We start from the raw sequence: 24,942 nt of genomic DNA, 5'->3' as shown, positions 1-24,942 counted from the left end.
AACCTTCCACCAATGTCTACCCTACCAGGTGGTGTGTAGCCTGGTTGTAAGGACTCAACCATGTCAATGAAGTGTTTATTGTTAACAATGTGAAAAGGAGAATTTGGGCATAAATGAACCGAGCAATCTTTTCATCTATGGTGTCTTGTTGGTATTTGCTGGTCCTTACTACAAACCCATCCATGATGGTGGTTTTACTGGATGATTGAAATCTTTTGCTTGCTACTGATACTTTGTTGTCTGAAATATGTTTAGTTGCAGCACTGCTGCTAAAAGTACCAGTGGATGACTCTGAAGTTGTTGCAGATAGACAGTCAAAGTCCCTTATGCTTAAATAGGATCCTGAAACAAAAATGATTTTTGTATAGTCATTCTTCTCAGTTCTTCTCACTCTATTATTCAGTTAATCATTTACATTCTTTTCAGCAAGGATGCAGATCCAATTCCAAATTACCAAAAAAGCTAAGACTGACTGCACTTAGAGTGTGCTTAATTTTGGACTAAGCCCCATTGAACTCACTGGCACTTCTGTTTTTTGAGAAAACAAGTATAGGATGGGGTTCCCTTGGGAAAGCTGAGTTATGCTGAAGTAAAATAGGGAATAGACTTATGGCATCACCATTATGGTCTGGGGCCATGATGTTCCAAAATAAGGGGCATGTATTATGTAATATAAACTAAGAAAATGACACCCAATGGCAACTGGCAACTCCAGATTTCTCTTACTGCAGCTTTCTGTACCGTAAACTTGGGTGATAGATTCTAAACCTAGTTAACTAATTAAACAAGCCATAAGGATTAGCTAAGCTAAACTTTTTTTTCTAGCAACATCCAACATAGCAAACAGCTTGGGAATTTACTTGTTAAATCACACTTATACTAAAAGGCATAGAGTGAGTCTTGAAGAATGATGCATTGCAAAGTGAATTATTTAATTTACTAACCAGTTGATCCACATTGTTCTTCAGACATATCCATGTCTTCATCCACATCATTGTCTCCCAATAAGCAGTTTTCATTATGATGTTTCATTCTTGCAACTAGGCCCTGCATCTCCTTCTTGCACTGCTTACACTTGACATGGTTTTCCTTTTTTACCCAGGGAAGGAATTTCTTCAAAATATTCCCAGATAGGGTCTCTCTTATGCCCAGAAGCCATGACAGTTTTTCTGTGGCAAAAGTATGGGGAAATATAGGAAGCTGTGTATGTACACTGAATAATGTCTTCCCTTTTTCTTTCCAGTCCACTCCACTGTTCCTTTCTACTCTGTCATAAATAATTGCCCATCCCTTCCTTTTGGCTATCCTCTGTCTTTAAGACAGCGTCTTAACTAACTCCTCTGCCTTGCTTGGCCCAGCTCCACCACCACCTAAGCACAGAACAGCAATCCTATCCAGCCTGTGTCTTTGCACATGTGACTTTAGTCTGCTGAGAAACAGAAACTGAAAGCCCAGAACTTTCAAGAAGCAAGAGCTGGTAGTTAGGCTGGGCAGACAGATTAGAGCCATTTTCATGAGATGAAAAACTGAAATGAATGGCCCATGTTTGATTGGTAGGTAACTATAAGTGCATGCTAAGTGTGACAGAGCCATTAATTCATTTTTATGAGACTAAGTGTAGGTTTAGCATGTTTGTGATGTTATTTAATTGTAACCGTTATTTTTTTAAATGAGACAGAAATTTAATATTTTATTGATGATTTTTCTTAATTTAAAAACATCTGAATATCTTATCATTTTTTTTGGTTTTCTGTTTTTAAATCATTGATTATCCTCCCTGAATAGCACTGAAGAGTAGATATGAAGACCTTTTTCCCTTCACTCAACTATTTTTTTCTCTGTATTAACTCTAAACATATGAATACTTCACAGGCTTTAGAACCCTACAGGAACCTTTCTGAAAAGGCTGTTTTTTCCTGTGCCACAGCAGCTTCAAAGGGTTGTCAAGTGAACAAGTGTGATACAAGTTGAGCTGCCAATATTATAAGTACTTTTTAACCGCTAGGAAACACATTTTCCAGGCTCATAACCCAGTGAATGCTGAAGTGGTCGTACATATATATCCACAATGTCAGAAAGCTTTCAGCGTCATCAGGATCTGAGAGATGGGCACATTGTGATTTCACTGGAAAGAATTAAACTTTTATCTGTAAAAAAAAAAAAAAATGTTTGTTCCACTAATCTTATTTGGCCTTATTTCACAGTTGTAATAGGGTTGATGATTTTCAGCTAATCTTATTGTGGCTCTTGAAAACTAAAATGTTTGCTATTTGTACCTGTTTTTCTGTTGGGGAAATATTATGGCTAATAATTAGCATGAAGCAAGGAGCCAAAAATAAAAGAAAGACACAGGATATGTTAAAGCAGAATCCACTTCCTTTCTGCCAGCCCTTCAATGGTTTTATTACTTTCTTTCTTGATAGTATGGAGATTCTTTGAATCTACCTCTTTTCCCTTTAGCATTTCTTCAAGGAGATTAGAAGAGAAGAGCAAAAACAACTTCAAGAAAAAGATTAGGATGATAAAACACAAGAACTGAAAGAACTTAACTAAGTAATAAGCCAAGACTGAGCATTATCTAGTGACCCTAGGCTGATTATGCAGGTCCTCAGTACCAAGAAGGAAAGAAGCTTGAAGAACATCCACTAGAAGAATAATTTTGGTTGGGCAGATCTATGTGGCAAGAAAGCCTATTGGAGAGAATTCTTCAGGCCCCTCCCTACACCAGTGTTACAGGATCCCATGTTTCAGAGAAGAGGGTTCTGATTTTTAGACCCTTTTTCATTCTACCTCATGAGTTCACTTTTGTTGCTAAACTTATTTTCTTTGTGGCTGCTGCTGCTGCTGCTTCTACTTACCTACCGATGCCAGTTATAGTACCTCTCTATAGAATACTTTCTCCCCCTGTTTCTCTCTTCTGCCCCTCCTTGGTGCTGAACTATCAGTTGGTGCAGGACTATCTTCTTGAGAAACCCAACAACTCAGCTCCTGCCAGTGTTCTTTTTTTTTTCTTTTTTTGCTGCTATGGCATTACATATTGTATGAAGTGCCAACCTGTATGTGTTTTATGCCTGGTGGTCTTCAAAGAATGAGGAATAAAACCCCCTTAAGAAATCTAAAGAAAATTATGCCACTAATAACAATCCATATATCAAAGCCCTAGTGAACTGAAAAGCAGCAACTAGTTTCTAAATTTCTGTGCCTTGATGATTTCTGGTCTCTAGTGGAGATGATATAGAAATAAATGCAACTCCTAAATTGCAGCACAACCTGAATGCTGTTAGGTTCTGTCTCCTGCTGTGTGTCTTCAGCTATGTGTACAGCTTTTGAGATCTGGACTCTGTTTGGAGTCTGAATAAAAAATGAGCCTACATTGCAGCTCAGCAATGCTCTTGCATATCTGGGTATATTAACTGCCTGTTGCTCCTTAGGACTTGTATTACTGAATCCAATTCTGTTTCTTCCTTCCTTGCAACAGACTTGAAATGCTTTCCTGTGCCAATTGTGATTGAAGGAAACAGGTTTTTATTACTTTTTGTCCAGTAGGAGATTCTGTTTGTTTCCCAGTTACATTGAGGAATCAAATTCTATATGAAATATAGCCATATTTATTCCACGTTTCTTATTTGTCTTTTGGTTGCACCTTGATATGTTTGCTCCATGAGTCAGTGTCTGGATGTCTCTGATTCTTCTGCTTCAGTCTAGGTTGTGAAGTGACTGAAGAGCTCAAGACTCTTGGTGAATCAAATTTTTGTATCCCATTCCGGCCATTGAGTAGGGTTAATCAGTTTCTCTCCCTTCTCCCCAGCAGCCAGTTTTCTACCCATTTCTGTTTGTGCCTTTCTGTTCTGTGGTTCCAACCCTTTTCTTACAAGTGTCTGTGGAGTGCTACCATACAATATTATTCACCATGACTGGAATCTCCTTTACTATAGTATCATCAGTGCTACTTTGGTGCTCTTGACTATTGGTGAGAGCTTTTGTTAAGGACCAGTTTGCTTGTATGGCACGGCCTCCCAATTCTGTCTTTTGAACAATTGATTTTGTGGCTGGCATTGAGGGGAAGGATTTTTTGTTATACGTTACATCTGATTTTCATTTGATTCCATGGACGTTAAGCAAGTTCAAAGTAGGTATATGATTGCCATCCATATTGTTCATGGTTAGACACAGTTGTGCACACCTTTAAGCTCCTTGACCCTGTGCTGAGGTAAGTATGGCTATCTCCTTCTTCTAACCTAGAGCAAGTCCCCTTCCTCAGTACCATTCTCCTAAGCACTATGATCTGGAAGATAAGCAAGCAAGTTATAGAGGAAGGCTTCTCCTTTTGAGGCTGTAAACAAGTTGACTGACTAGTCACAAGCCCTCAACTAAAACTTAATAAAGGTGTTAAATGATCTTTTCTACTAGACTAAATATACCCTCAGGTTGTTGCTACAAGTTTTGGGTTTAAATTCTAGTCAAATTTTCCATCTGTATCTTCCTTCTGAGGTCATTGGACATTTGTTTCCCACACTTCAAGTCCTTGAACTAGTTTCAGAACCTGATCTCCCACTCGCTCTTTTTTATTTTCTCCAGTCTTTGAGGATATAAATGAAGATCTTCCTGCACCTGTTGGGAGTGAAAGTAGTGCTTTTAATTGTTATACTCCCAAGTCTGTGTTGGAGAATTAAGCTCTCCCAGTTGTCAGTACCCTGTTCTTACAGAGGTTTCCCCCCAAAAAGTTTTTCTGCTGTCTTTCAAGATCACTGTTACATGGCTGTCTGCAACCCCTGATCTTCTTGACCTTACGCTCATATACCTCATGTTCTCCTGAGAACAGATTTCACTCTTGGTGCAAGTAGAACCATGGTTAAGATTTACCTTTAGATTTTAAGCCTTTTGAGACAGGGTTTGTTTGTACAGCTTCCAAAACTATTATCTCAACCCTCAATAGCGGGTATTGGGTACGTTTGTAATCACTGCTTCTAATTCTTTTTTTATCTACTGAATAAAGAGAGAGTTTTTCACTTCCAAGACCCTCTTAGTAAAGTTCTCTGGCTTGTGGGCCACTGTTAGTCATTGACTAATTTCATATACTACCTAATGTTGACTCAAATGGAGAAGATTCAACCTGTGTCAATGAAGATATATTCCTGGCCAGGATGTCTTCATCTCTTCAGCTTTGAACAATGAAAAAATCCTGCTGGAAATCTGAAAAGCCTCTTTCTTGCTTCATAGTTATGTCATTCACTATATAGCAGGCAAGGTAAAGTACTCCACTTTCAAAGCGACTCCATCTGTAATTTTTTTACCCAACATAATACAAAATGCCTTTCAGCTTAACCATTGCCCTCAGAAAATAAAGGCTTGATCCCATAAAAGTGGAGGAGGCTATGTTGCAAAACCTTTCAAAAAGCCTCTGAAAATATGTTCTCTCTTTTCTTTGGCCTCTTTACACTATTACAACAGTAATAGGAGGCCAGCAAAGATTTGTATCTCCCTAGCTGAGAATTATAGCACAGGGATGTTCCCAAATAATTTAGGAGTTTGGTCAAGTCAGTTTCTACAGAGATATGCCTTGTAGTCACTGGTGTACACAGGCATGTTGGGACGTGAGTAGAGCTCAGTAGCATCCTGCACTGTCAATTGTTCATTTTAGACTATAGACAGCAGGTGCAGACCACTGGTCATCGGTTTTCTGCAGTCCTCCTCTCATTGTGCTCAATGGATACCATGTGCAGTAGAGAACCTGGCCTTGTAAATTACAGACATGTCTAGATTTAACCTCCAGGGATTATAATCGAATGTTCTGCTGGGCTTTGGTCCCTTTTATATTAAAGCTAGTTTTACTTATAACAACAAAATTATTCCAGCTTGATTAACACTTTGCTGCCTCTGTCTGTAAGGTTTTTACCTACCTTCAAATACAAGATCCTGCCACCCTGACCTTCAAGGCCAATATTTCCTAATCTGTTATCTGAGGTTGCTCAGACAAGATGCTCTGTGATAAATTAAAGCTTTAAATCTGTACTTTAAATGATACTGAATGTGCTATATGTTAATTAGGTATTTTATATGTGGTGTTTTGGTTTGAGTGCATATAGATGATATAAAAGCAGTAAAAAGGCTTAAAGTTATAGTAACGGTACCAGACACATTATGCCACTGGGGTAATGTGAAAGCACTTCTATTTTCCTGTTGTGACCAAAATATTAAGTAAATTATAAGAAAAGAAGGAAAACAGCAGCCAAATGAGTTTAGAATGATAAGTAAGTCTTGGTACAAGTCTATTAAAAAAAAAAAATTCTGATATGATAAGTATAGGTAGCATATATATAATTATATACAGGTAGAACAACATAGTTCACTGAAAAAATTGTGGACAAATGCTATAGCATTCGTTTTCTATCTTTTTATATCTGATATGTAAAGGCAAATTATGAAACCCATTCAGCTCTCCAAATATACTTTCTTAAAGTTAAATGTTTTTCATCCTCACAAAATATTATTTTATATCATAATTAGCATGATAAACAACAATTTATTTGCACTGAACTACACTGTTTGGACCCTTAGCGAATAATGTATTGTAAATAAGGTAATTCCAATGACACCTCAAAGGCCAATGTATAGTATGCTAAAGTAAAACACTGGAAAACTAACTCACAATGTCAAATCCAGCTCTTCTGTTGATTCGCATTGTGGCTTTGGGCAAACTGAGTGGATTCTATTTTCTCTATAAACAATCTGTAAATTTATATTTACAGTATAGCCTAGCACTTGCCTGAATAAGTTTGTGCTTGGTACATTTATGTTGCATAACTATTTTGTGGGTTTTGACTACATGTTAGCCCCTTCTGGTCTCATGAAGCCAGAGGTAGGTCATCAATAGAACCATGGGAGACGGTGCCACTGAAGTTCTCATCCAAAGAACACTTGCTTCTGTGTTGTATGTGCTTGAAAATCCTGCTGTTGCTTGAGACTGAAAGATTTTCAACTTTACAACCCTCTATTCATAATTACTAGATCATTTTCTGACTAAAAATCTCTTGCCTTCTGCTTCTTGATAAACCTTCATCCAAACTACTTTTTCATCAAGACTTTCTACACTGATTGTCATAAAACAGTGGTCTTCAACCTTTTTTCATTTGGGACCCCTAAAAAAATTTTGAATGGAGGTGCTGATCCCTTTGAATTATTGTAAATTTGGGTATTCACATACCTTTGATAATAGCCCTCTTTCATGGACCCCTTAGACATATTCTGTGGACCCTCACAGGCTGGAGGTGGACCACAGATTGAAAAACAGCATCATAAAAGATTGCATTTTTCTTTGGATTACTGTTGAGTGCATCAGGTTAGTCTAAATTATAAACTGTAAACTCCTGAAGGCAGAATACTTTCCAGAATATTGTCTTCTAAACCATTTTATGCTTTCATTGGATGGAGATAGCTCCATGAGATCAGAAGGGGCTAACATGTCATGGGTGGCTTCAATTACCCGGACATCTCGCGGGAGGATCACTCAGCAAAATCCGAGTGGTTGCAAAGCATCTTCTCATGCGTGGATGAACTCTACCTGACTCGAGAAGTCTATGGGCCAACGAGAGGTAAAGCGCTGCTCGACCTACTGCTGGCTACTGGGGATGACCTAATCGGCGACCTAGTGATCGATGGGAAGCTGGGTGACAGTGACCACGCGCTGATCACCTTCACCATCCGCCGTAAAGCTGGCAAGCTGGTCAGCAGCACGGAAATCCTTAACTTCAGGAAAGCCAACTTTGACAAGCTCAGGAGGCTTGTCAGTCGGGCCCTAAGGGACCATGACCCCAGGGAGAGGGGAGTTCAAGAATGGTGGTTGCTCCTCAAGGAAGCGATCCTCAGTGCACAAGCTAAGTCTATTCCATCTCAGAGGAAAGGCAGCAAGAGGGCACAGCAGTCCCCCTGGCTCTCCAGGGACCTAGCAGACCTCCTAAGGCTAAAAAGAAAGGCCTACAAAAGATGGAGGATGAGATTCTCACCTCCAAGGAGGATTATTCTGTACTGGTCTGGTCCTGCAGGGAGCAAAACAGGAAAGTCTAGGCTGCAAGTGAACTCCAATTAGCTTCGAGCATCAAGGACAATAAAAAGTCCTTTTTCAGATATGTGGGGAGCCAGAGGAAAAGCAAGCGCAACATTGGACCCCTGCTAAACCAGATGGGGCAACTGACAACTGATGCCCAGGAAAAAGCCAACCTATTATATGGGTACTTTGTGTCAGTCTTTCATCAGTCCCATGGGACGCCCATGCCCGCTACGGGACAGGGAGGTCCAGGTGAGGGAGATCCCCTGCCCTCCATTAATGCTGACCTCATAAAGGAACACCTTGAGAAGCTGGATACCTTCAAGTCAGCCAGCCCTGACAATCTACACCCCAAGAGCTACTCAAGGAGCTGGCGAGCATCGTAGCCCAGCCCCTGGCATGGATCTTTGAAAACTCCTGGCGCTCTGGTGTAGTTCCCAAAGACTGGAAGAAGGCCAACATGGTTCCTATCTTCAAGAAGGGAGGAAAGTGGATCTGGCTAACTATAGGCCCATCAGCCTGCCTTCTATCCCAGGGAAGATCTTAGAAAAGTTTATCAAAGAGACTATCCTTAATGGACTGGCTGACGCCAACATCCTGAGAGATAGCTAGCACGGGTTTGTTGCGGGTAGGTCTTGCATGACCAATCTCATTTCCTTCTACGACCAGGTGACCTATCACCTGGACAAGGGAGAAGAGATTGATGTCATATATCTTGACTTCAAAAAAGCCTTCAATCTGATATCCCATGATCACCTCTTGGCAAAACTGGCCAATTATGGCCTTGGGTCTGCCACAATCTGCTGGCTGGGAAATTGGCTCCGTGGTCAGATCCAAAGGGTAGTAACTGATGGCAGTCACTCATCATGGTGTCCTGTGACCAGTGGGGTCCCCCAAGGCTCTGTCCTTGGACCCATATTGTTCCACATCTTCATTAATGATGTGGACATTGGAGTCAGGAGCAGACTGGCCCAGTTCGCTGATGACACCAAACTTTGGGGCAAAGCATCCACGCCAGAAGACAGGCGGGTGATCCAGGCTGACCTGGACACCAAATGGGTGGACAAGAACCTGATGGTGTTTAACACCGAAAAATGCAAGGTTCTCCACCTTGGGAAGAAAAACCTGCAGCATCCTTATAGGCTCGGCAGTGCTACGCTGGCTAGCACTATGGAAGAAAGACTTGGGGGTCATCATTGACCACAAGATGAACATGAGCCTTCAATACAATGCTGCAGCTAGTAAAGAAACCAAAATGCTGGCTTGCATCCATAGATGCTTCTCAAGCAAATCCCAGGTCGTCATTCTCCCCTTGTACTCGGCCTTGGTGAGGCCGCAGCTGGAGTACTGCGTCCAGTTTTGGGCTCCACAATTCAAAAAGGATGTGGAGAAGCTTGAGAGAGTCTAGAGAAGAGCCATGCACATGATCAGAGGTCAGGAAAACAGACCTTACGACGACAGGCTGAGAGCCCATGGGGCTTTTTAGCCTGGAAAAGCGCAGGCTCAGGGGTGATCTGATGGCCACCTATAAGTTTATCGGGGTGACCACCAGTATCTGGGGGAACGTTTGTTCACCGGAGCGCCCCAAGGGATGACAAGGTCGAACGGTCATAAACTACTGCGAGACTGTTTCAGGCTGGACATAAGGATGAATTTCTTTACTGTCCGAACTCCCTTATTTTTGCCTGCTGTTGTTTTTATTTAAAAATTGTGCAAAACTGGATTAATTTAAAAAAATCTTGTCCATAATATCCTTCCTTTCCTTTCTGGTGTCCTTGTGACAACATTTTGCAAAATTCACAGATTCATTGGAATCTGATATGGCCGCACTTCAGCTGTGGCCTTAAATTCTTGGTCTCTGGGTTTCCAGCTGTTCACCCCAGTGTCCACACTACCGAAGCGGGATGTCCCTAAGGACTAACACTTGAATCTTCATGTCACCACAAGTTGTACTATACACATTAAAGTAGTTGACTCTAATCTACTCTTGTTTCATTATCACTGTAGATTAAAGAGTTTAGTTTCTTATTATGATTTCTCCCATGTTTTAATGTAACCATATCTCCTTGCCTTCTCTTCATTCTAGTAACATTTTTTTAAAATAGCAAATGTCATTTTCCTCTAATAAATTGTTTCTAATTAAACAAGTTACACACATGCGTGTACTGTTACATGTTAATTGAAACACTTAAGTACTTAATCTTTATCTTAGTCAGTTAAAAAAAGGGATTTTATAGATCTGTTTGATGGGGTTTTTTTAGAAAACTGACGTACAACATCTGTCAGTATTTTTAAAGCACTCTTTTAGTATCAAGGCTGCACAGCAGTTTGAAAGTGAATCTATTAAGCAGAAGCTCTTAAAAGATTTTCTACTAAATGTTTATTTTTCAGATAATAGAAGAGCTTGAAAAATCATACAATGTCAATAGCCATTTTTCTCAAAACCTAGGAAATTCCCCACTTACTTCTGCTATTAGGCTATCTAATCCAGGATCTTATTTCTGACATTGGCTAATATCAGACACTAGGATAAGACTACAAGAATCTATAGTAGATGTTTTATTGTAAATTTGGCCCTGGAGGCAGGGGGAGTTTCTTCCTAAATTTAGGCAGTTATTTTCTGTTTTATGCTTTCAAGTGTGAGTGGTTACTTCCTTTATATGCATAAGTCAATTGCATCTTAATTACAGAGTTTTCAGCTAGCCATCATTTAATCCTATTCAGTGCAACTCTGTAGTTCTTATTATGCATATTCTTGTTAGGAGACACCATATGTTCCTGGTAGCTCATTACTCTTTAATTTTTATCCAGCATCTCTTCTTTTGACAAACTGATCTCTGATGTTACCTAGCTTTATTCAAAAAGAGTAGATACCGCCTCATCCTCTGTGGTAAAGAATGATCCAAAGACATAATTTAGGATCTAAACAATTTCCTTGCTTTCTTAATTACTCCTTGCTAGTCCAGCACAGTATTTCTCAACCCATGAGTCTCTACCCAAAAGTGGGTCACAAGAATATATGAAAGGGTCGCAAACAAACTTTAAAAATGGATCAACAAACTTTAAGAAGAAGGAAACTCTGACTTCCCTGTCTGCAAGGGGCTGCTTGGGCATACCTCCCCATACCTCCCACACAACCCCCTTGCTCCATGCAGCCAGCCCCTGCCCCACACACTGTGGGGCTGGGACCTGGGGCAAGAGGAAGCGGGTTGGGAGTGAGGGGAACTGGGTTAGGATGGGCTGTTGATGTTTACAAACGGGTCCTGGTACAAAAAAGGTTGAGAACCACTGGTCTAGCAGATTCACTAAGCCAGTGGGTTGCTTCCTACTTCTGAAAACGTTGAAGGATTTCCTGTTGTTTGTTTTGTTTTTGGGTAATTCTTTAAAATAGCTCTAGGCTGTTACTTCCTATAATACTTATTACACGCCATTAAGTATGTTACTTTCTGTTGGGTTCATCTGAGTTGGATTTCCATTTTTGGAAGTTACTTATTTTGCTTGGAGTAACCCATTATTCCTTGGTAGTTAACAATGCTCTTTTTGGTTCTGTTTTTTGGTATAGGTATCTGTGACTCGTGTATATGTTTATGTAGCTTCCATGCTGAGTCTAAGGATATTAAGATCATAAGAAAGAACTGATCCAAAAACCCATGAGAATCTTTTCAGTGATTTCGAGAGTCTTTGGATCAAGCCCTTTTAGTCCCTTTTGAGAGCTGAGGCAAAGCAAATAAAGCCAAAAATAAGCAGATGTCAGTAACTAGCATAGCTCTTTCCTTAGCAACTTAATACGTATTTCCTCCCATGGATTTCAAGTAATCCTAGTATATGGATGTCTGAAATCTTTGCCTCTCATCATACATATATTAAGAATAAATTTTATTAGCAATCAGTTATGTACTAGTTTGAGATGGCTTCTGCCTAAATGACTTTGGTAGGGAGCATAATTTTGTTCTAAAAGTGTCCTTGGAGGAACATGAGCTACTTTTTATTGAAGTAATCATACAAAACAACTAAAGTAAAGGGGAAAAAATACAAATTGAGAAAAATATACAAATTAGAGGTGCACCATGGGGCCCATATCATATCAGCACCGATAAAAGGAAAATTGACGTTATCTGCAACTGGCCTTTTTTGGCTGATATGGCCAATAATGCCGCAAATAAGTGTGGTGTGCATGCGCACGGCGGCAGCACAGCATGCCAGCAGTCAGGAGTGCAGCCTGGTAGTATGGAGAGCAGTGTCTGGCTGATAAGTCTGTTGTGAGGGAAGGGATGCGTGGGGAGGAGGGCAGACTGAGGTTCCCCTGGTGAGGGAGGGAGTGGAACTGGTGCTGGGCCACATGTTGGCAATCCGATCAGGATTGGCTGATAATGCTTCTTAAAAATCAGCCATCAGTATCGACCCAAAAAATCCCTATTGGGGCACCCCTAATACAAATTGGTCAGTAATAATTGACTGTCTCAAGGCATTCAGTACCAAAAATGTTGAATTCTTTGCCAAATATTAGTCTGACAGATTTGCTGTAGGGAATCATCAGTAACTGGTGAGAAGGAAAATGATCATAATATTTCTTCTTAAAACAGTAAGATGAGAATCAGCGATGGAAATATTTTTAATGATGCATGCCTCATTGCTATAACCTGTGCCTCATTTCCTTTTGAGAAAGATGATTTTGAAATCTAGAAAAAAAAAAATTATTCACTTGAAACTAGTCATTTGGAGGCTGGAGCGGGAGCAGGGTGTGGCCTGAGTTACAAGTAGTCTCAGGTATTATCCCAGTCACTGACTTGTTCTACTAATCATTGTTATTTTACATACAGCATTTTTTTAAAATAGGAAAATATAAAAGTCCTTTGTAAGTGTATGGAAATCATTGGGTGCAGACATGATAATTGAGCTGTCAGAAAATGACTGACTGGGACCAGTTTCACAATTGTTGTGGCACAGGGTGCAGACGCATGTAACAATTCATAAAATCAAAGAAAATTACGGTTGGAAATGACCTCAGAAGGCCTTCTAGTTCAACCCCCTGCTCAAAGTAGGGCCAGCCAGGTATTAAAAACCTTTACCACTTCTCTGGGGACCTTGTGCTTTACTATCCTCCTAGTCAGAGAGTTTGTCCTAACATTTAATCTAAACTTCCCTTGCTGCAACTTAAGACCCATTAACCAATCATAGGGTAGAGATCTGGTGGATATAAACTAAAACAGGGTTTTCAAAGAAAAAAATTGATAGTTAATAAAGTGAAGCACAGAGAGCTGAAAGGAAATAAGGGTCTAATTTGCTTGTGGCTCCAGTCACTGAGCCTCACACATTGGGTTAGCTTGCTGGAAATCCTGATATGGCAATACAGGTATATATTTGGTTATAAGTTTCCAATCTTCACTGTTGTGCACAGATCACTTGATATGCAGATCTTCACTCCATGGATTCTGTTCCATAGAAAGCCCCTCACTGATGAGAATGAGGTAGGCATAAGTTAGCTTTCCTGGGTCATTGAGTTCTATCCTCCAAAGTAAAGCAGGCAAGGTTGTCAGATGCTTTATTTGCACCGACTTCAACTTTTTTTTTGTTTCTCTTTCTCAAATGGTGTGACATCTTCTGTGACAGTATAGACCTCTTGGAGGTCACCATGCCAGAGTCACTTTGTTCCTTCCACATAGCAGATGGACAAAAACTGCAAACAAAAGTTTTAATTGAAAAAAGGTTAGCAGCTAGTTGATGCTAGTAAAGGTGGCAATATCAAGCAACACGTGTTTTACTTCCCATTACTTGCCCAGTGTCCTTCCCTCACCACTCTCCTCTCATAGAACACTCAAGAAGAGGGTCGAAGGTTGAGCAACAGTAAATTTGGTTGGATGACATTGGCGGTTAGGTAATTAACACCCCAAAATCTATTCCCCTCCCCCCATTTCCTTAAATTCAGCTCTTGTTTCAAGTATTGCTATTTCCATGAAATGAGGCACAGATTAGAACAATAAGGCATGCATTATTTTAAAAAAATTCTGTCACTGATTCTCCTCTTACTGTTTACTCTTACTGATCATTTTCTTTCTCACCAATTATTAATGATGCCGTATAGCAAATCCATCAGGCTAATATTTGGTGAAGAATTCAACATTTTTGGGTACTGAATGCCTTGAGGCAGTCAGCTATTGTTGATCAATTTGTATATTTTTCTCAATTTGTATTTTTTTTCCCCTTTCTTTTAGTAGTTTTGTATGATTACTTCAGTAAAAAGTAGTCCATGTCCCTCCAAGGACACTTGCAACAAAACTATGCTCCATGTACCAGTAACCCTTGGAAGGGGACCTGGAAGAGGACACGGGTCCTCTGCCAAATGTCCTCCCCCAACCCTCCAAGTTTAGAACACACCCTCTCAATTGATAAAGAGGAGTATAATTATGTTCACACTGTCCTCCTATCATATCTTCCTCCCTCCTTATTCTCCCTCCATTGAGGATAGTATTACAACCTCCCAACTTGTACACAGGTATCAGAATTCTGGTTTTACCCTTAAAATGCAGCCATAATCAGACTAAGTGTTTTCTCTCTTATCCAACAAAAAGGACGCAAATAAACTGATAATTGAGAATAGATATATTATGGCTTCATACACAAGACGAAAAAGCCATTTGTCCCAAAAAGGAAGCTCATGGTATTAAATAGGTGTTATTTTCTGGTTATATTCTGATAAAATTCCATCATATTTGTTTATTTTTTAAATAAATTCGAAGTCATTCATGCTATTATCAATAATTCAGAGTAATGACACCTCAAACTGCAGATTCTCTTTTTCTTTTATTAGTTAGGGTGACATTTAAAATACCATGCACTTGGCACTGTATATAGAATTGGTGCATTGCAAGCAGCACTGCCAAAGACAACCTGAGGAGGCTTCCAGGCCCAAGAGAATGCCCCGCCCCTTCCCACCACCATCCCACCAATCCACTGATTGGTGAGGGATAGCAGGCATTCTTCTGTAGTGGGAACCCTCCTGGTCATAGTTTCATAGAAGCAGGGTCGGAGGGGACTTGAGCAGTTCATCTAGTCTGACCCCCTGCCCTGGTCAAGAATGAATACAAGGCTCTTATGACCCCTACTAAGTTTAAGTTCAAATGACCCCAGCTAGGTAGTTATCAAGTCTCCTTTTAAAGACCCCTAAGGTAGGACACAGCACCACTTCCTTTGGAAGCTGGTTCCAGATCCTGGCCGCCTTGGCTGTGACGTAGTGCCTCCTGATGTCTAGCCTGAATCTACTCTCAGTCAACTTGTGGCCATTATTTCTTGTTACTCCAGGAGGTGCTCTGGGGAACAGGGTCTCACCCAATCCCTTCTGGTCCTCCCTGGTAAGTTTATAGATGGCCACTAGATCCCCTCTCGGCCTTCTCTTGTGGAGGCTGAACAGGTTCATGTCCTTTAGCCTCTCCTCGTAGCACCTGCCCTGCTGTCCCCTGATCATGCGAGTGGCCCTCCTCTGGACTCCCTTCCTACCACAGGAAAATAGCCCCCCTCTCCTTGCACTTCTCTAGGATGACCTGGAGGAGTGTGGGAGGGGGAAAGCATTCAGGCGCTGCAGCCAGGCTGTGACAGCCTTGCTATAGGGGCACAGCAGCTTACCTCGCTTATATCTGGAGCAGTGTAGGGGAAGGTGGTAACATTTTGCTGCTGCTGTAGCAGCCTGCTTCGCCTGCAGCAGTGCAGGGCAAAGTGGGAGCATTCTTCCACAGCCGAAGAAGGGAGGGAGGGAGAGCAGAGGACTGGGATATTAAGTGTCCTCATCCAGGAGATGTGTACAAGCATTCAGTTTAGATTGGGAGGAGGAAGATCTTCCTCGTAGATTCCTGATCTAACTTTTTATGGAAGAGCTAGTTCTCTTCCTTAAGAAATTTCTTGAATGTCCATACAACTCTCTTTCTCGTGCCAAGAGAGAGGGTTTTCTCCCAGCACAAATGAAATGTCTGTACATAGCCCAAAACTTAGTTCAAGCATGGAATGCTATTGTTAACATGATTGGTGAGTACAATAAATTGTCTGCAAAAATTGAAACTGCAGGAAATTACCCTTTTATTTTGCAGAAGAAAAGCACACTACAAACGTTAAAAGAATCTCAAGTGCAAAAACTGTGTTCATGTTTAAAATGCAATAAGTGGTAAAACTAAGCTATTATAAGTTTGAGGCCAGTGAGTATTTCCATTGTCAGAAGTACTAAAAATCATAACAAAGTATCAGTTATCTCTAATCAAGAACTACTTGAAAATCTCAAATGTTTTGCCCCCTCATTTTTAGTGTCACACATCCTTTAAATTTTTAGTGTGTAAATGACAACTAGTCAAGAATTCTTCCTTTCTGATTGTTTGCTGAATTTTAGCAAACTATTATTGTTATACTTCACAGATTAACTACTTCAGAGAATCATAACTTCTCATAAGCAACAGCTCACTTGTCAGGTGCTATGCAGTCCTTTCACAGACTCTGGCAAAATCAGCTGTTGTATTTGAAAGCTTATACAGCTCTGAATTAGTCTATAAGGTGTAACTACCCTACCTTCTGCCTGACCTTAGGCTAACATAGCTGACTACACATCTCTGTTATTATTGTTTTAACATAGTCGTGGAGGTATTGTTTCAATGTCCTGTTCATCTCTTGAGTAATTTCCTATACAAATGGAAGTATCCAAAAATGATGATGATATGAATCAAATACAAATAAGTGTATTATGAGATAATATCATGGGAACATGTTTATAAAAGTTAATCCCAATGCTAAATGAATGATGTGAAGAAGACAAGGAAGTGACTGAAATATATGGTCACAAACTAATAGATTCTTTAATTCAACGATACTACCAAAAAAAAAATGTTCTAAGTAGAAATAAGGTCGGATCAGCATTCTCTGATGTGACCTTGATCTCTCTCAATAATTAACCTAAACACCAATAGAAGTCTATTGTTTGCAGCAAAATCTAATCGTATGCCATACTGCTAGTGACTTTGGTGAGCTGTAAGGTAAACCTTCTGGAGGCAGGTTTTCAGTATTTCCATAAAGGATAATATAATTGAATAGTCCAGTGGTTCAGAAGTAGGTCAGGTAGTTAAAATAAACTAACACCAGGTTCCTCCAAATAACCTTGTACATTTTTAGAACCCTGGCCAAATCTGTTTGTCCTAGAAGAAATGTTTATAACATTCCTCAGCAGCAGCACTCTAGGAAAGGTAAACAAATTAGTGTTTCTTTTCAAACTCTTCTTATCTTGCAGAAACATGCAATGAAAATAAACTGCATCTTAAAAGATTCTTGTTGCAATCTGTTTGAAACCTTCAGGGATTTGTAACTGATGGCCGTGTTTAGATGAGCGTAGCTGTGTGCTATGTGGAGCTGCAGACACATCTGTGGCACCACATACCACGTGTTCGGTTATTTGCCATGTTGAAGGGAGCAGCGTGGAGGTTTTTGTTTGTTTGGGGGTTTTTTACCTCTGGATATCTGGGGTCAAAAAAAACCACAGAGAAAAAAATCGGAGCGGTGCATGCGCAAGCTGCATGCATCACTCAAAAGCATAGCTGGGCTGCCCAGAGACATGTTGCAGCTGCTGGCCAGGCTCTGCACAGCAGAATGAATCACCACTGCTGCAGCCCTGGGTGGCCCCGAGGATCCCAGGTAAGGCTGCTGGGGCCAGCCCAGTGCTGTCCCTAGCCTCCCCTTACCACCCCCAGAGTAACTTGCCACGTGCCAGAGCGTGTGTGGCTCAGGCATTCCCTGGGGACAACTAGCAGCGATGCAGGGTGCACTGCCACTAGTTGTCCACGGGGAACCAAATGTCCACACCACATGTGGACTCAGCTGTTGTATTTGAAGAGGTGCCAAATTTGCTTGAATGAATTTGTTTTTGGTATGGTGTGAATGGCTACTTGCTTCCTTTCTTTTGATTTTTCAAAACAAAAAGTACCCCATTCCAGAGTTATTGTAAAGAGGGTTTCACATCAAGTCAGCAGCTGTGTTTCAGTTTCTAAGGTCTGCTCTTCTCAAAGACTTTCTAGGTCACAGATAAAGATTTTGAGGTAGCTATTTTGTCTCTGCAAACTTTTTTTTTATCCGCCCCTTAGAACATCTGATAGATCGGGACTTTTGGGGACTTGGGTGGAATTTAAGCTCCTCCCCAACTCCCCTGTGGTTTGTAGTGGAGTTTAGGTGGAAGTTAGGGACCTGTCTGCTCAGACTTGAGTGCTCCTGAGCATGTGCAGTAGCCTAAGTTCAGGTGTGTTCTGAGATCTTTTCACGCTAAAATGTAGGTGTTGAATGAATTTTGGGCTCCTCAGTGGTTTTATGACCTCTGAATTTGGGCTGATCTTGTGACTTAGGTGGAATTTAGGTGCCAATGTCCTGTTTAAATGCCTGGATTACCAGTCTGTTCATGGCCTTCTGTTCACTGCCTGCATGATATAAATAACTTCCAAAGACTACAATGGAGTTATCCATCTTTGCTTTAAGAATAGAGATTTAACAGTTTTGCAATAATCAGGGTTCAGCGCAACTCAAAAACCTTAACTGATAATAAACTTAGTGTTCTTTTTACCGAGTGATGTCTAACATGTGAGATATATTTGGTAAACGTTTTGTTATAGATCTTAAGATGGAAAGTTAATTAGACAGGAAGATCAATCTGTTTTGTTCTTGAAACTGAGAATTACAGACTTTAAAGAGGAAAGCTGTGTTGTGCAGACAGCTTTTGAAATGATTTTATGATTCTGAAATTTTCAGTTTGCACCACTTATAAAATGATGCTTTAATGTTCCTTTAAAAATAACATTTGCAGTTCAGAAAACTTTACCAAATTAATTAAAGATGAAAGCATATTTTACTGAAATCCAGCTGTGAAACTATCACAATATGCTTTAAAGAACATTTGCTGTTTTTTTGTATTTCAGTAAAAAATTAGCTTTTGCACATATACTCTTAAATATATATTACTATTGATTGAACAGATTCAGAACTGATTCAGATAAGGAAAAGTTATTGTATTAACTTAAATGGGTTTCAATTGCAGCCACAGTCACAGGGTACAGTAATGTATGTCAGAGTCCATTTAACATAATTATACATGTCAGTGGAGTAGAATACTGTTCATGAATAGAATTAGAATATTTGGTTTCTTTGGTTTTCTAAAGTGTGCTGGTGATGTTGTGATATGTTTCTGTGGTAAAATGTGGATTTTATAAAATTGTGTTGTCAGCTGTGACTATAGTTAAAAAACTATTAGAGCCACGCACATGATCAGAGGTCAGGAAAACAGACCTTATGATGACAGGCTGAGAGCCATGGGGCTCTTTAGCCTGGAAAAGCACAGGCTCAGGGGTGATCTGATGGCCACCTATAAGTTTATCAGGGGTGACCACCAGGATCTGGGGGAACGTTTGTTCACCAGAGTACCCCAAGGGATGACAAGGTTGAACGGTCATAAACTACTGCGAGACCGTTTCAGGCTGGACATAAGGAAGAATTTCTTTACTGTCCGAGCCCCCAAGGTCTTGAACAGCCTGCCATTGGAGGTGGTTCAAGCACTTACATCGAACACCTTCAAGAGCAAATTGGATACTTACCTTGCTGGGATCCTGTGACCCCGGCTGACTTCCTGCCCTTTGAGTGGGGGGCTGGACTCAATGATCTTCCGAGCTCACTTCCAGGCCTAATGTCTATGAAATCTATGAAACCTAATGTATTTTTGGAAGCAAGTGGCATAGGATAGCTTAGTGCTGTTGTATATTTTAAATGGACCCTAGGTATGAAAGGGGATGTTACATTCTGTTGTTTTGACCTATGCTTATATTTTTTAATAATTTATTGGATAATTAAGATTGGATAGTGTGTGATTTAAGAAATTCTGGCATATCACAATTGGTAACAAGCTGGATTCCTTACTTATTCTTTGTAGGCATAATAAAAATTACTACTCTCTTAAAAACTTGCCAAATATTAGGGTATAGTATTGTCTGGAAGTATTAGCTAAATGCCACTGAAGCTGACTTTCAGTCTTCCCTTAAGTATACTGAAATCTTTCCAGATTTTCATGGAGCATCAACTTTAAATTATGTTGATTTAACATGACTTACATTTTTTTTAAATGCCTAATTTTGCCAGTGTAAACCAGGTTTTTTAATGGCTTCATTGTTTGGGTGTCCCATTTGAGGTGTTTTAAATGGGCCTGATATTTTAAAGGAGGGGTCTTCACCAGTTTCTGAAAATCAGGTCTCATTACTGTGTCTCAAGTTGGACACCTGAAATTTAATACATTATAACAGTTACTTTTTGAAATATTGATGATGTAAAATGTCCACAGGAGATGAATCCTACTTTGGTAGGTTGGAGTTACATGGTTCTCAGCTGTACCTGATGATTTTAGTCTCTCCTCTTCAGAAAAAATTAAGTAGTCATCAATTCAATTGTTCTGCTTTATTTACACGAGCAGAACTCCTTCCTGTTCCATCCTTTGTCTGGCAGGCTTGTCTCCAGTAGTACCAAATGCTTAACATTTCCTCACCTTTGGTAGATGCTTGGATAAACTCCTTTGAAGGGTAAGAACACATAGTTAATCCCTATTTTCCCACAGAGTTTCCAGTCTCATAAAAAAATATTAAGATAACATTTCCAATTGCAACTGAAACACCGCAGAAAGATGTCCGTTCACCATACAGTAGTTAAGTTCAGATTTTGTGCATTGCATTCATGGCTGGCAACATTTTCCTTCCCATACATGTAATAAGCCTGTGGCAAAGCATAGTGTCAGAGAAAAGGAGGTAGAACATAAGGTAAGAAGAAAGAAGAGTTGTAAAAATGACCGCTAGCCCATTTATGTCTTGCAGGACAATAAATGTTTACTGCCCAATGATGAAGAAATGTGAGCAGTGTGTATCCAAAGCTGAGGGTGACGCAATCAGCTGTTTTCCTTTATTCTATTTGCAGCAAGTAATGATACATTATAAAAGGTCTATTTTCAGTGTCTAGAAAGAAGCTGTTTAAAAAAAAAAAAGATTCACAGCCCACACAGTCATGGGCGGAAGGAAGCACCACATATCACTCCCAAGGGATTATATTTGACTGTCACGCAAAGGGGTATTGACTGGCAACAGAGGGAGCCACATTCATAGTTTCTTCTGTGACTGAAGGATCTCCATGAATAGAGTCCTTGGAAGGGAACAAAATAGCAAAATGGGAGGAGGAACAAGGTGATTCTCAATAATACATTTCTTTCTTAGGAATAAAAACTAACTTGTAAAGTATTTCAGTAAAAACCCTGTACTGCCTTATTGCAAAAAAACGCTAATATGGTGGATGTAAAAGTTACAGCTAGTAATACAAGCATGTAATATTTTTATAAATGTAATTGTATATGTATTTGCACATCAATGATGATTCATTGGGAAATAGCAGATGTATAGCATGTATCCAGTCAATTAAGCACTTTTTGGAAGTACTTTAAAATAAGATTTTTGCAGATGTTGAAATTTATTTTGGGGAATTAATACTCTCATCTAATTTTATAGGCAAATCAAACCATCCACTTAATCTGGCATTATGTGTCCAGCTGCAACCAAGACCCACAGTATTATTATTACAACTGTCATATTTTCCAGGCATTCTTTTTGTTGTACAGTATACAACACCAGTACATGTTGTTTGAATAAGCATAATGTTCTCCATTTTGTGTGTGCCCCCTATAGCATTAGCAGTATATTGGCAATATGCACATGCATGATAGAGTGAACTTTAACATAATAATATATAATATGTTGACTACAAATAAATGAATGGAGTTGAACAGGATTGGGTTCCTTTATAGGTCAGTAACAGTTTTGTCATTGGCATCAGTGGTTTTCTTTATTTTATTTAAATTCTTAATTCTAGAATTAAGAATGGCTGAGCTTCTGTAAAACTGTTGTGTTGGTATTTCTAGTGATCATACATTTTTCTTGAGTTTAGAGTTGAAGATTTATGCACATAGATAACTTATGTAGACATTCTGCTACCTAAGCAAGTACTTTACTGCAAATATTACACTAGTACTCATTCTAACAGATGTAATGTATTTCCCCAAATGCTGAGGAAATTCATTAGGTTGTTCTGTGCTTAGAAAGGGCATTTTCATTTTACTCACCTACAAATAAAAAAAGAGGATGCAAGCGTGCATAAATGCAATGTTATCAAGTTGATTTCCTATTTCAAATGTGTCAGATTTGTTAAAATGTCTCATAAGAGAACCTTAGCTTATTTTCCACCTTGGAGAACACAGAACAACAGCAGAGTTTGAACAAGGGTGTTTGTGCCCAAAACCTTGCAAAGAACTTTCTTCCAACTGTTTAGTTAGTTGGTCTAATAAAAGATACCACATCTACCCAAGGAACCTTGCCTGTCATAAGAGGATCAATATTTATAAGCTAAAAACAAATTATTTTGTACCGTATGTATATGACATTGTACAGCATGATTTAAAAGAATATGATGGCAATTTGAACTCATTAACAAAGTAGATAAATTGTAAGCCTTTGGAAATGATATAGATAAAATGAATCCTCTGAAAAGGAAACTGTGAAGAAATAATCTTATTAACGGTGTTTGAGCTTTAGAACCTTATATTTTATTTTTTTATTCTGCACCTGAAGTTATGCTTAAGGTATTTCTTAAAATATTTTAATTTGTATGTCTCTGAACATTCCATGAGTTATGATTAACCTGTTGAAGTAAATAGTTAAATTGTATGTCAAAGTATGCTATCTGGAATAAATTGAATCAGTTGATAATGTGTATGTTACAGTTTGTTTTTCAAATAAATGGTTGGAAAAAATAGTTGGTCTAATAAAGGATATCACATCTACCCAAAGAACTTTGCCCGCTCAAGTCTTTAGACCAACACAGCTACAACAAACCCCTTCTGCATGGAGATCAGGTATTTTAGATGTGTATGCATAATTTAAACTTGCAAAAGTATCATATATGCACACATTTTTAGAAATGAGCTTCTAGTCTGTAGGTAATATGGATCAAATTTTCTCTGAGCAGTGTGGTATATTTTTTATTAGTACTGAAAGATTCTGAGCAGGTTAAGATTAGCAGCACCATGTGGAGAATTTTATAGGCTCCCTTTTCATGTGATACATTGTTATTGGTTGTTGCTCTTTGGGGTAAATTTGAAACTCCCACAGACTTCAATTGGCCTTGGTCATTTTCTAAAACGTTGACTACTCGAAGGGGAATGTACCTAATATAATGCGTCTGTTATTCAAATCACAGTGAAAATGATTTTGTGGATTTCTTTTTACTAAGGCCCGTCACTTTAAACAACTGCAAACACTAGTTTATCTTGAGATTTTTTGTAACCTAATTTGATAAATTTCATTAGATAAGGTTGCTTAATCCAGATAAGAGGTCAAATAGTATAAAGCTGTTTTCTCTCATTGACATCAGTATAGCTTAGTCAGTTTCCACTGGTTGAAGGTCTTTGCCGTAGTATAATGGGTACAGTAATTTTATTTTTAATAAATAAACTAGTAATTAAATGATCTCTAACTTCATTGCCTTTTAAACATTCCTAATGAGCTCAGTAATTATGTCATTTTTGTTTGATGCCTTTTTAACAAAGTAATTAATTAAAAACAAAATAGAAGCTAAAAGACATTTTTGCAAAAAAAAAGCATTCACTTGGATTGTTTGTGGCATGTTTGAATGCTTATTTTCCAACATTTTTCTTTTGCAGGTAAATATGCTGAAGATATATTTGGTGAGCTTTTCAATGAAGCGCACAGTTTCTCGTTCAGAGTTAATTCCTTACAGGAACGTGTAGATCGCTTATCTGTCAGTGTTACCCAACTTGATCCAAAGGAAGAAGAATGTAAGTTAATTTCCACATGTGTCTCTTCTACTGAGATTTAATTTCTTCATGCTGTAATTAGTACTAAAAAAATGAAGGGGAAAGAAGAGTTAGGGGCTTAGGTAGGGGTTACAGCAAGAGTGCTCAACCTCTGGCCTCTGGGCCAGAGCTGGCCTATAGAGCTGTGCCATCCTGGCCCATGGGGCTCCCTAGAGGTCTGAAAATGTGGTAGTGGGGAGCACTAATGGCATTAATTATCACTTTCTTGCTGTGAGGAGCTGTGTGGGATCCAGGCATGTGGAATCCAATCCAGCCTAGCTCAGGGCTCAATCCATGAGGCACAAGGCTGGATCTGTGCCCAGGCTCCAGCCCATGGACCAATCTCATGCCACTCAGCCAGGCTGCAGAGCCAAAAGGTTTGGCACCACTGAGTTGAGACATAGGAACTGTGAATTAAAATAGGTTATTTCTTGTTCCGTTTTTTCAGCAGTTTTGCTCTGTCAGTGGTGCTCATGGTTTTGGCCCTGCAGGCCAGATGAATGGTGAGAGACCAGTCTGCGTGCTAAATTGGGCCCCACACTGCCTCCGTCCAGCCAGATCAGGCTCCTGGAGTCTCATACTACATCCACTTGGCCAGGATCAGGTTCTGGGGTCCTGCACTGTTCCTGTGTGCTGGAATTTAACCCACAGTTCTGTGGGGAGCCCCATGGGCTGGATGATATGGCACCATGGGCCAGGGTTTAGCACCCCTGTTCTACATGGTCTTGAGCAGGTCAGTCAGTCTGGATACATGGTGAACACCATTTCCATTGAGTTGAAATGGTGTTCCTAGTCTCTGTTTTACTGGGTTTAAAACAGAGACATAAGTCATTACTCAAATTTTTCCATCAACTTTGTATTAGAAGGAAGCATTTGTTTGGGGTGGTCTTCAGTGTCTGGCTCATTCTCATTCCTCCACTTAAAATGTGTACAGCTTGTGGGGAAGGTGAAATCTGAACTTGTAGCACTTTTTTACAATGATATTTACATATTAATC

At 39.6% G+C, this 24,942-nt stretch overlaps 1 protein-coding gene across 1 annotated transcript in view; it reads left to right on the top strand.

The window, feature by feature from the left end:
* The window catches only part of WASF1 (WASP family member 1), a 70,060-nt gene that overhangs the window by 14,237 nt on the left and 30,881 nt on the right, over positions 1–24,942 (top strand). The window contains 1 exon segment of the mRNA XM_090037899.1: positions 23,793–23,927. Coding sequence (XP_089894025.1) covers positions 23,793–23,927 — 135 coding nt within the window.

This window comes from Crocodylus siamensis, chromosome 1 (genome assembly GCF_052110815.1).
Source record: "Crocodylus siamensis isolate JL-2025a chromosome 1, ASM5211081v1, whole genome shotgun sequence".
Taxonomy (NCBI): domain Eukaryota; kingdom Metazoa; phylum Chordata; order Crocodylia; family Crocodylidae; genus Crocodylus; species Crocodylus siamensis.
Note: the sequence above shows the minus strand (reverse complement) of the source record. Positions and strands in the feature narration are given on the sequence as shown.